General features: G+C 39.3%; 1 protein-coding gene across 1 annotated transcript in view; it reads left to right on the top strand.

Annotated features, from left to right (window-relative positions):
• The window catches only part of PDX2 (pyridoxine biosynthesis 2), a 48,981-nt gene extending 43,999 nt beyond the window's left edge, over positions 1 to 4,982 (top strand). Inside the window, exons 6-7 of the mRNA XM_087370882.1 lie at positions 4,360 to 4,457; positions 4,586 to 4,982. Of these exons, the coding sequence (XP_087227008.1) occupies positions 4,360 to 4,457; positions 4,586 to 4,739 (252 nt within the window). The 3' untranslated portion in view covers positions 4,740 to 4,982. The remainder of the gene's footprint in view (positions 1 to 4,359; positions 4,458 to 4,585) is intronic.
• Positions 4,983 to 13,618: the final 8,636 nt, after the last annotated feature.

Genomic DNA, 13,618 nt, shown 5'->3' with positions numbered 1-13,618 from the left:
TCGTTTTGGTCATTCTTTGTAAGCACATCTCTTGCATTCTTAATATATCTCCACGTTTTGGTGCTTTCTTCTCACCCCCATTCCCAACACTTGGTATCACAGCCCTACCAGCTCAAGCTAATCTTGCCTCAGAAGAAGGTTCTCCAGCAAAGCATCTTTCTTTCAAGGAAAAGTGCTTGACATGTGTAGATGGGAGACGGCCCGATGTGCGATGAAGGGTGGGAGTAGCCTCTAGTTGTTGATGCAACCATTTGTTAGGGTTTGTGAGGATTTACATAAATGAGGAGCCTCCGCCACAGCGCTTGGTGTAGTATGCCTCGCTCTATCCGTCGTTTTAGAGATCCTCCATTTGTCCTTGCAACCTGCCACCACCTCAGTATTTTGCGCAGCCTGCTTTTTATTTTCTTCATTTGAGAGCTCCCCAACACTCCATTTGTTCTCACGACCTTCCTGGCCTCAGTATTTTGCACAAGATGCTCCGTTGCTCCATTCATCCTCGTGACCTACCATCACCTCAATATTGTGTGCAGCCTGCTTTGTCACCCTTCCTTCGTAGAGCCACCCTGTAGACACGTTACTCAACTTGTCTTTGAGGGGTAAACCTAACCCACTCACATTCTAGGAATTAGTGGGGTGGTTGTGCATCACTCAGTGTGGCTGAAACTTCAGGTGCAGTTTGGTAGTCCCTGCTATGCATGATGGAGTTATGGTTTTCAACCTCGTGAGTGATTGTCATGGGATTGAAACTGCACACTGTGTCGTGTTTTTCGAGGATTAGTTTGGGCATGTTACTGGATTCATCTAGATATGTTTGGTACTGCGATAATGGTGTATCAAGGAACATTACCTCTTATTAGAGGGAGTTATTTGCAGATTTTTACCGGGCAAGAAAGTGTCATGTGCCAACAATTCTTCTTATTCTATCCAAGGACTTGGGAAGATAATGTTGTCATCAGTTAATGGAATTGATTTGTCTCTTCCAGATGTACCTCTTATGCCAAGGATTAAGAAGAATCTCCTTTCAGTTTCCTCTTTTCGGAAAATAGGTTATTTGGTCACCTTTGAGGATGATAAGTGCGTAGTCAAGGACCATGAAAAGGATTATCATATATTTGGTCATGAGTGGCACTTTGTATTAGGGGTTATACGAGCCAGACAGATTTGACAGCAACAAGCATGATGCTTGTTTGGCAACAATCTCTACTCCTGCCATGAAAGAGGCAGAGTTATGGCATGCTAGATTTCGGCATGGAAACTATGCAAATTTACGACTATTGCAGAGAAAAATGGTATGAATATGCCTTTGCTACAATCACCTCCCGGACATGTATGTGAGGGATGCATTTTGGGCCAAATGCATCGGAATGCTTCCCCTGAGAATGGATAGTTAGAACTGAGAGGAAATTACAGCTCTTTCAAAGTGATGTCTGTAGTTCCATGAGGACACCATCAGTGATATTTTGTGAGCTTTGAGGTATTGATGTGTTTTCACCTTTTTGTTCCAAGGTTTGAAAACGAAATAGGTTGCAATGTGCAAACCCTTCGTACAAGTCCAAGGGGGAACATGTGTCTGCTGCTTTTAGTGCACGTGGATGAGAAAGGCATCAAGCATTAGTGTACATTGGCTTACACACTTCGGCAAAATGGTGTGGCTGAGAGAGATAATAGATTTTGATTGAGATGGTGAGATGCATGATCAAAGCAAGGGGTTAACACACAAGTGCTTGATGAAGGGTGTTTGGATGCTTAGCCTATGCACATGTGCCTCAACAGATGAGAGGCAAATTCGATGATGAAGCTGTCACGTGCATTTTTTGTTGGCTATAGCAATGAGAGTAACCTCTCCTCTACAATCCTTTGACACAAAGGATTTTTGACAGTGGTATTTGTTGAACTGAGTTCGAAAAAAAGCTGCAAGCAGGTTCACATCATGTGTTTGATGGGTTCCTCCCAGACAGTGGAGAAGAGTTCAGAATAGTAGGTGGAAAATCAGCAAATGCAACATAAACAGCAGCATGTGGATGCCCCAGATCAGATCAATAATCCACCCAATATTCAGGATGATGTGGAACATATTATAAGGAAGAGAGAACAACAACTCAGGAAGCTGGATCAGTCCCCAGGTGGCTGATTCAAACTCTCCAGGCTTACAGCTCCTCTCACTAGCAAGACGAGGGCTCGTTCTAAAAGGTCTGGTGATGCACATTGATGCTGCTTGGATGAGCAACTTTGAGGACGTTCAAAAGAGTGAGCATTAGATGAGAGCTATGCGAGCTGAATGGGATTCAATCCAACAAAACAACACATGGGATCTGGTGGACTTGCCCATAATTGGGACAAAGTGGTTTATAAAAAAATATATATAATGGTGCCATTGATAGGTACAAGGCAAGGCTAGTTGCGGAGGGCTATTCCCAGCAAAAAGGGTTACATTATGATGAGACCTATGCTTCCACCTCCAGGATGATAACCATCAGGTTGTTAGAGTGTTGGCTGCTCGTTTTGGTCTAAAAGTGCATCAAGACCTTTTTCCCATATTGGGACTTGCATGAGGGAATCTATGTGAGTCAGCGCATTGGATTTGTGACTCTTGGACACGGAGGTAAATGTGTAAGGTGCGTAAAGCATTGTATGGTCAGAAGTTAAGACTGATCTTGAATCCTCATTTGTAATGTCAGATTTGGGACTGTAAGCACTATTACTTGGGGATTCAGTTTATGCAGTCAAACGAGGGCATATTTGATGAAATAGTCCAAGTATATAGAAGGGCTGTTACATAGGTTAAGAATACAGAATTATAAGCTGATTTCAACTCCAGTTGCCTAGGCTTTTAAGATATCAATGTATGATAGTGAACCTTTTGATGCCCACTCTATACAGCCAGGCTGTTAGCTGTCTCATTTACTAGTAAACACATGTTCTTGACATTTGATTTCGGATGTGACAGGTGAGCAGATATATGCAGAGTCCTAAGACCAAGCACTGGTATTGGAACACATGTTCAATATTTGTAGGGCGACCCGCATCTTGGATTGTTCTATCCTAGGGGGGTGACATTCAATCACGCATTCAATGATTTGGATTCGGTTGGTGACTATGATGGTAGTCAATCCACAAGTGGAAACTGTTTCTTTCTTGGCAGCTCATGCATATCTTTGTTGAGCAAGAAGCAACCCAATATGGTGGTGTCGTCATGTGAGGTTGAGTACAGGGAAAAATTCACAACCATAGTTGAGTGTGTATGGATTAGGATATTCTTGGGGGAGCTTCATGGAAGTTTGTAGTCACCCAATCTTATTCTTGTTGAGAATTAGAGTGCTGTTGCCGTAGCACGCAATCCTGTGTTTCATCCTTGCACGAAATACATTGAGATACGAAAGTCTTCCTCACACGAAATACATTGAGATACACTATCACTATGTCAAAGAGAGATTACATGCAGGAGAGATCAACCTGATCTAGTGTCCTACACATGACAATGTTGCAGATCTTTTCACAAGGCATCATCCATAGAGAATTTTGAAGCTTAAGTCTTCTCTCTCTCTCTCTCTCTCTCTCTCTCTCTCTCTTTCTGTTTTTACCATCCTGTTTTTCTAATTTCAACTTATAAGATCGGATACACTCTAATATTATGAGGGGACGCATAAAAGAAACTGCGGTATGCTGTATGATTTCTTGACAGGAGAGTGTGCAGCTTTTTTATGCAAGCCCCATGGTTTGCGTCCTTTGTCTTGTATGTGTGTCTTGTATGTGTCCAAATTATAAGTTATAACTGGTGAATATAGTTGTAAGTTGTTAGTTGTATCTTGTAACTTGTTGATGTTTTATCATGCTGTTATATACTCTTCAACAGACAAATGAAGCTGCTGCTGCTGCTGTTGCTGTAGGGTTACCCCCTAGTGATTACTGTATTATTTTGCATGTAAAGTCAGTTATAGACTGTAGTTCTTTTGAGGATGCTACCAAGTAGATTTCTAGCTGAAATTCTATGGGATTCTTAAGATTGACTTTTGTGGTCGAAGGACGTGGCCTCGGGAAATCCACCTTTACCTTATCAAAATTATCTACTAAAAGTTTGAGTAGGACTGCAAATTAGCTGGTGTCTGCTGAAGTATGCCTTAGTAGTACATGTTTTGTCTCTTCGGATTGTGATAGCATTACCATTTATTTGCATGGGTCGTAAACAATATACAAAGGGGCAGTCTTAATTTTGTCAGATGGAATTTACATGAAGTCAAGCTGTAGATGTGAAATCATGTGGATAATGGCCTGATTTTGTGGTCGCTCGTTTGTTGATTGGCATCTACTATAGCTAGTTGTTTTGCATTTACATGCTTCATTAATCTTGTTATAATGTAGGCGCCAAACATAGCAGCACAGAAAGTAACCGTTGCTGTAAAGCAAGGAAACCTGTTAGGGACTGCATTTCACCCGGAGCTAACATCAGATACTCGATGGTAATGATCCCATTGCTGTTTGTGATTATGTCATTTCCTACCATACTATCATTTTCATCACAGACATCCCCTTCAAGTTTTGGAATCTTTAATCCTCCTGTAGTACTAAACAATTCTCTGTTTTGCAGGCATAGCTTTTTCCTAAAGATGCTGAAGGGAGATATAATTTCTGACACTTCCGTATCTCAATTAAGAACAGTAAGTCCAATAACAAGGCAGTGCTCTCAACCTAAGGACTTACCAGTTTTCCATGGATCAGACCACTTGAGTTTTGAGCTGTAATAGACTTAAAATCCACGTGATAAGTTTGGATGCTCATCATTCTTTTAAACCAAGGGCCCCTCAATCTATCGGTTCTTATTGTATCCTTTCTGTAAATTCTTTCCATTGTGTTGAACGCAGTTACTAGAACATTTTGAGAAACATTTCGTGAAACCTGTTTTAGGAGTTTTGTTGAGAAACATTATGTGCTTAGTCTATGTATATAATTATACAATAATATATATGAAAGTAAAAAATGTATGCATACACGCTTACATTCTATAGAATATATGTGCACACTATATTTTAATGGATAGTATTGTCTACAATCTACTTTATACATATCAGGTCTCCAGATTCCGCAAGTATCATGCATGATGCCATGCCTTACATAGTGCACAGATGTCCCTCCCCCCCCCCCCTTCTCTCTCTCTCTCTCTCTCTCTCTCACACACACACACCACACACACACACACACATGCACACACATATGCATGCATTGATGCCCACCTTGGGCTATGCAAATGATGTTGGTTCATCATTGGTTGTGTGTGTGTGTGTCATAAGTCTTTGGTGCATCAATCGTTACCGTCTCTGTGTGTGTCATAGGTTTTTGGGTCATAGGTTGCCCTTGTCGTTTGTATCTTGGGTTGTCTCTATTTGTGTGTAGGTTGTATTTGTCGCTCGTCTCATAGGTTCTCTCTGCTCTCCTAAGCTCAACCCATTTCAAACAACTCGGCTCTTTGTAGGCCACATCCCATAGCATGACAAGCAAATTGTGGGGTTCGAAAATGTTTACCCCTGAAATAATTGAAGGGCAATTTAACCTTGCACCTCGATTTCTACGAGTTCTCGAAGGGCATATGTATATTGCAATGGTTACATAGTAGAATGAAAACACTGAGCTAGTCAAAGAAGTCAATCAATTGAAGAATAGCAGGAGAGAGTTATCCCAAAAGATGCTAGCAATGGAAAACAAGATGGAGATGGGTTCCCCAAGGTTAGTAACATGGAAGAACAAAAAGAGTAGAAATATTTGAGAAAATAGTGCAGGGGGGAGTGGCTCCACAAATGACAAAATCATATATTAGCACCACCGTTGATGATTTAGTCAATAGCAAAATGGATGAGCTAACATTTGCACTAAGAGAATAGAAGGAATAGTAGGACAAGGCCCTCGAATGAGAATGAATTGAAAGAGGCACACATCTATGAGAGGGAGCCAGAAACAACAATGTCACTTTGTCAAATGCCTTATGCATGCCAATCTATGAATGAGTGTATGAAAACAATACTGTTGGTATATGCTTCACAAAAAGAAAGGGGAGAAGCATAGGCATGCCTTGCAACAATTAGTATGATCAAGAGTGCAAAACAACGAATAATACTTGAAAATAGAAGACATAGCTAAGAAAGAGTACAAAGTTAGCGCATACAAATGGGTGGTAAGGGGAAAAAAAAGAAGATTACTCGAGAACAAACATCTTAAAAATTTTGGGGAGCTAAAAAGAACCACAAACAGTTTTTCTAGAAGTTACACAGTAGCAAATATTAGGTGGAGAAAGCTTTTGGGACGATATGACACAGTTTGTCAAGGATCTATATGAAAGATATGGGCAAAAGAGGGACAACCATGCATTTTCTAAAAGGGAACAAATGACACACCTACCCCTTTCCACCTCTAGGTCATGGGAGCTCATCCTTTTGTTGCAACTAAATGCCTTTTGAACATTGGTATATCCTCCTCGAGGTATTTCTGCAATTCATATCCATCCATTATTTTAATTTCCTCTACTATAGAACTATAATTTTGTCCTCGATGAGCTTCCATAATTTGTGTAATATTTTTTGTGTGACCAAATTTTCCCTGATATTAGTAGCCTGTATGCCCCATAATTTCATTCATTTCCCCCTCTCCTTGTGCCATCCAGTGGTGTTGTAGCCTCCATTGCTTTGCATGGGACCCTGTCTACATCCAAGCTTGTTGAGGTAGACCATGTCTTAGCACGATGCTTCCCCTTCAAAAGGTATCATACCAGTCTCAACCAGTAGGATAGGAAAAGGTGTTTGTACCTTGACCCCTAGTTCTCGTGTTTATGTAATGTTTTTATTCTTCTCCAATAATCTTTAGAGAGCCAGGGTGCCCGGGTGGACATCCATCGAGGATCACTATTTTCACAAGCATGTTGTACATGACCATTCTCCTTTCGTAGCTCCATACGTGTGCCTGCACTTATTTTGAAATTGGTATAAATCTTTCAAAGCTTCGAGTATTCTCCCTTCCACACATGCATTCCACTTGTAATTGACTTCAAATTCCAACCCGAGATATTTGTATGAGGTCGTTGTGTCGAAAGGCTCCCCTGAAGTCCAATGAGGTTTGATTACCATTTCTTTCGTCTTGGCGATGTTGACTTGCATGTCTGAGTGTCTGCAAAATTTGCCTAGTGCATCCAAGTGCGCTTGCATGACCCTCTTGTCTTTTGCAAAGAAGATGACATCATCCATCATGTAAATGAGCACTGGTTGTTGTGTACTCTCATCTAGTCTCCAATTCGTCAATGAATAGGACAAAGAGAGTTCTTGAGACAAGACAACCCCCATATGCCATTACTTATGATGACCTTGTCCTTGGAGCATGGCCCATTTACTAGTGGCTACGCTAGACCCACACCCTCTCATATAGTCGGATAATGGCTTTTTGAGTGGTTGGGGGACTTGGATCCTTTCTAGTCTCTCCCATAGATTTTCACATGTGGAACTATGTGGAAAGCTTTCTTGAAGTCTACAAAGCAACTTGGCTCCCTTTGTTGTTGCTCTTATAGTGATTAAATGATCCACTGCTGAAAACTTTCCTGGGATGGTGCCCTGATTCCTTGTGCCTCTTCCCATCTGTTGAATTTTTGTTCAACGATGGTCGTGTACAGTTTGGCCATTTGCCTACTTACGATGATTCCTCAGTTTTTTGCCAACTTAAAGTCCCCTCCTTTGTGGATCAGTAGAATCTTGTTGAGCTGCCATTTAGAGGAAATCCCTCCTCTAAAAATGTATTCGTGAGTGTGATGAGCATTCCCTTTATCTTGCCTCCTCCCCATGTCAACATCTCAACCACTAGTCCTTGTTTGTCTGCTTGCTAGCTTTTTTCAAATCTTCTGTGACCCAGGATCCCAAGAGGTAAAATATGTGCACATCATGAAGAAGGTCTTTCCCCAAGATGATGATTATGGAGAATGAAGGAGGACTTGAACATTACATTTCATCACACCCCCTTAATAAGAATATCCTTTCTTTGAGTGAAACCAAGAGTTCTCGATGTTTCTTGAAAAGCTCTTTCCCAAGTAGTTTGTTAGATGTCTGCAACATTCTGTTTATTGTCACAATAATGTGCTTTGTCCTTGAATGATATATTGGATTCTTGGCTATGGCTTGTTGAGCCGATTGGTCTAAGTATTTATTGGAAAAAGCATTTTTCAACGTCTAGTTGGTACATAATCCATTTTTTAGTGTAGCCAAAGATATTAAAAGTCCTAGGGAATCCATGATTCCCTACCAATACATAAGTCTCATCATAATTATGTCTGTACTATTGTGCATAACCTTTGTAGCTAGTCTAGCTTTGTATCTTTCAAATGTTTCCATCTAGATTGCACTTGACATTGTAACCCACTTGTTTTCAATTGGCTTCTTTTCTTGTGGCACGTCACAAAATCTTTTACAAAGTATCCATTTCTTCATTCATAATAGTTTGCCATACTAGCTTGTCAAACAACTGCATCCTCAAAGTAGAGAATGTAATCTCCATTGGACTTGATGCATTGAACTTTGTAGTGGAGATTGTAATCTATATTGAAATTTATGTATCCCAAATCAAGAAAATACTTGTCAAACTCTATTGTACCAACTTTTAGGTCTTTTTTAGTCATAGAGACTTTAACATACCCGAATGGTTGTTGCATGTAGACTCTTTGTCTAAGAAAGCATTTTCAACATCTACTTGGTACATATTTTATTTTTTGAGTGTGGATAGAGATATTAAGTCTTATGGAATCCATATTTGCTTACTAGTGCATAAGTCTCATAATAATTGTGTATTTATTGTTGTGCAAAACCTTTTGAACTCGTTTTGTACCTTTCAAATGTTGCCATCTAATTGTACTTGATTTTGTAAACACACTTGTTCTCAATTGCCTTCTTTCCTTGGAGCAAGTCACAGAAACCATGTATAAAGCATCCATTTCTTCATTCCTAATGATTTGCTTCTCAATAAGCATTGCTTTAGCACTAAAGTTATGTTCTTGCTTTCACTTAGTATATTCCATTGATGAATATTTACACATGTGAATTGTCTTTGAATTCCATTATTCTTGCAAAAGTTCATGAATGCAAAAGACATCTATTCACCGGGGAAAATCTTTTGGTGAGCTTTTTAAGGTGAGATTTTCTACCATTTCCTTTGTTTTTGCGAGCTTTTCTTAGAAATCCATACGTGTTTTTATTATAAGAAAGCTGGGGAGGTTAGAAAGAGGGGGAGAGGATATAGGATATGTTCATTTTCATAGCATGTGGGAGGGGTGGAAGAATGTATACTATGCACAAGGGGGGGCGAATATGAGTGGCAGTAGGAGGCAAAAAATTATGGAAGATATGTCCATATTCAAAGTAGAAGGGAGGAACTATGGGAGATATGTTTATTTTAAAAGTGTATAATTTGAAACTTTTGACCTCACATTTGGATTCCTCGTTGAATTCCGGTCATTTTGAGTACCAACATGACCATATTCTGATAAAAATTGAAAAAATGGTGTATTTGTCATTTTGGCCTGTTTTGGGCCTACTTTGAGTCTGCGCTAGCGCAGACTCAAAGTAGGCCCAGGCCAAAACTGAATTCGTGACAAAAACACCATTTTTTAAATTTTTATCGGAATATGGTCATGTTGGTACTCAAAATGACCGGAATTCGACGAGGAATCCAAATATGAGGTCAAACCTGTCAAATTATACACTTTGAAAATGAACAAATTTCCCACATACTCTCCCTTCCCCATTGCATTTAGTAGATGAACATAACTTTCACATTCCTCATCCTCTCTTTCCTCCTTACACTCCTCTTTGCATACCTTATAAGTTCCCCCTCTACGTTCTCCACTATGATAATGAATATATGTTTCAACTCCCCTCCCCTCCCTTCTCCATGCCACCTTATCCATGTGCCCATCCCTCCCCCTTTCCTTTATCTCCCCTCCCCCCCTCTCTCGTCTTAATTGCAACCACAACCCAAATTTTCAACCCACCCTACTCCATGAACCCCCCCCCCCCTCTCTCTCTCTCTCTCTCTCTCTCTCTCTCTCTCTCGTGAATGAAAAGCTCGCAATATTCATGAAAATTGAAAAAAAGCTTATGACAAAAAGCTCACCAAAAAATCACACCCCTATTCACCTTGTCTATTTGTTTTGAGAAATTTGATCTTTCTGCTTGTCTCGTTCTCTACCATGACTTTGAATTCTTGAAATTTGAGAAAATTTTAAAAATAAACCCAACAATATTAGTTGTAATCGTCTATGAAAGTCAAGCAGTACACTAAACCATTTATGCTATGTTTTTGTGCATAATCCTAGACATCTATATGAATCAAATCAAGATTAGAGGTGCTTCTTCCAAAATTGGCTAGTGATTGTTTACCAAAGCAACATGCTTGACCAACTATTTTAGGAAATTGGAGCTTTGAAATTTGAAGTTTCAAACATCATATAATGATTTCTCAATGGCATCAAACGTTTGCAGTTTACGCGTCCATATCTCATGTCATATTTCAAAAAGTGGCATCGCTTGATATTCAAATACAATGGCATGCAAGTTTGCTACTAAAGCTAGCATTCTCAATAAAATTCCTTCTTTCATCGCTCTTTCAACTACTTGATTCCCTTTCACTCCTTTGAGGTTATCTACCTCTGGCTTTACCTCTATTTGAGACTAGAAATGCTTGGTCATTGGATTGTCCTTTACTTGCTTGAATGGACTGCATCTTCAGTTCCTCACCAAGTAAGATCGATTGTATTTCTTCAAGTGAGGGACTTGGTTTTGAATAGAACTAATATGAATTAGATTCTCATATCCTTTACCTAGCCCATTGAGGATGACTTAAACCTTTTATGTTGGCTTCCTAATCATGTTGATGTCTTTGATTCTACATACATAGACATGACCGGATGCATTTTTGTTATAAAAACTCTAGTTGATCTCATTTTTTAGGATCATAATTAGAAAGTGTTCTTGGATATCATAAAGAGTTGAGAGCGTATATTGTGCTACCTTGGATTCTTGATCATCTTCAGCTAGCGAAGCATGACATTTTTAACAATTTTCTTGATGAAGTGATAGTCATATTTTTCTTTCTTATCCCATTCTGCCTATGCTCAAGCAATGGTAGGATCTACTACGTGATTGCCAAATGGTGTCTAGATGTAGACCCATATACTTAATCTCACTTATCTCACAAAACAAGAATGGCCTTCATCTAACACTTTCATGTATCATAGTTGAAGTTGTTTGTCTTAGTATATGCCTCCAAATTGAGGTTACTAGATGTACACATGGTGCGAGTTTACTCAAAGTGCTTGTGACAATATTGTCTATGTAAACTACGATCTACCCTATTGGTGAGGATAGGAATTGCAATGTAATCTGATCTACTACAAGAATTGATGTGGTAAAAGATGTTGGGAATAGCCTAGAAGCTTTTAAAATGATGAAACGCAAATGCCAAAAAAAAAAAAGCCAATAAGTCCTTTTAGAGAAGTAATGTGAAGTGAAACATGATAAACATGCAATCTACCCACCACTGATACAATGCCAATATATCAAAAGCTTGTAGAAGCTTACAAGTGGTGTCTAGAAGTGTCTGAGTGGTTTTTGCAAGCCTACAAGTGGTTTTGGAGGAAAAAGACCTTTTTGATGATTCCCATGTTCCTTTTGTGATGACTGAGAGTCCAGAATGACTTGCAGAGGCAACCATTTCTTACTTTTGGTGTCCATTACACCTTGGGAGTTTGAAAACCCCTTCATTCTTAAATTAGAGATAATTTTGTTGGATTTCTGACTCACTGTCTCTACTTCAACGTTTTTATGCCAATGCATTGGAACTCAAGTTTGAAGCAACCATTCATAGAACTGTTAGTTTTGGTGGACTCAAGAGGTCCTAAAAGTTCTTTGTTTCTCATCATTTGCACTCCGATGGTGTTTACAAACAGATCTATTTACAAAAAGATTTTTTGGTCCATGTGTTGGACCCGATGATTGGGACCACGGTTTTTAGAACCGTCTATTCCATTGTGTTCTAGAGGCCCAAAAACCCCTACATGTCAGCTCTTGCATGATTTTGTGGAGATTTGGAGAAGTTTTGTCTCTCTGAGACATCGAATCGTCTGTTTCTCTATCAAAAAACAATTCCAAGGTCAAACCTTTGATTTTTTTATTATAGGCCAATTATAAGGATTGACTCCTCATTTCCCATTAATCTACTAGGATTTGGAGTTCCAACAATGGAGACATATTTATGGATTGTCTTGCTGAGTCCGATTATGCAGCGACACCCATGTTTTGAGGCATCTCAAGTCTTATCTTAAGTAGCAAGTCATTGCCATGGGGGCGTGATTTTTGGGACATACCTTATGCAAATCACTCTGATTGCAGTTTGAGCCGTGTATGCTCATTTGTGGTGTGCATTGGGTTGTAGTGGATGGTTTACAGGCCATTTGGGGATGCATTGCGATCCTTGGATGATGCATTGATAGGCCCAGATTGCCTTGTGGGATGATATTTTGATGGATACTTTGCACATGGTGCTATTTTCTGACAGACAGCTTTGACACATTGCAGTGGATGCACTGGTTGTACTATGCTCTCTTGGATGAGACCTTATTGATGCTTATGCCCATGGACAATGTTTATGCTTGAGGCTTTTTTTGGCTCTTATTGGCATTGGGTTTGCCATTGTTTTATCATTGCAAGTTGGCATTTTCTTTTGGGCCAGATTTGCTCATATGGATGCATACTATATACACATGAGTCAAATGCATTTTGATGCTGTGAGCTTTGAGTTTTTGGGGATATTACCCTCCATGCCTCGCAGACATATTTGGGTGCACCTGGAATTCGGTGTGATTCTTTCTTGCAGGCACTAGTATTTGGGATTTTGCTTTATTTGCGTCATGGCATCCTCTTCCATGTCTGAAAAGGAGTTTTTAGCATTAAAAATTTTGATGGGACAAACGTTTCTTTGAGGAAAGAACAGATAAGGAACGTGCTTTTTCAAAAGAAGAAGATTAAACCCTTGGCTGAGATTACAGTTAAGCCTGCAGATATGTCTAAGGATGATTGGAATGAGTTGGATGCATTAGCAAAGTCTGTTGGATGATTGGAATGAGTTGGATGCATAAGCAAAGTCTGTTGTTAGACTTCATATTGTAGAGTCAGTTTATTTCATAGTCGTAAATGTGCAGACTACAAAAGATTTGTGGAAGAAATTATGTGCCACTTCTGAGAAGGACTAGACAACTACAACATTGATATCTTTTGATTGGGAAGGGATTATAGGATAGCCAATACTCCAAAAATGGAAGTGGGCAAATATGATTTAAACACTTATTTATAGGTTGGGACAGATATGGATTGATATGCTTAGAAACTTAGATGACATGAAAGGGATTTATTTATGCTGGAGTAAGCAAAGATATATATATATATATATATATATATATACATATATATACATATATATACACACACACACACACACACACATATATATATACATATATGATACTCCACAAATAGAAGTGGGAAAATATTATTTAATTTATAGGTTGGCGGAGATATGGATTGATATACTTAGATATCTTTAT

This window comes from Dipteris shenzhenensis, chromosome 32, assembly GCF_047967505.1.
Source record: "Dipteris shenzhenensis isolate YYH24624 ecotype China chromosome 32, Dip_SZ_1.0, whole genome shotgun sequence".
Classification (NCBI taxonomy): Eukaryota; Viridiplantae; Streptophyta; class Polypodiopsida; order Gleicheniales; family Dipteridaceae; genus Dipteris; species Dipteris shenzhenensis.
The sequence above is the reverse complement of the archived record's forward strand: the minus strand, read 5'-3'. Positions and strand labels throughout refer to the sequence as shown.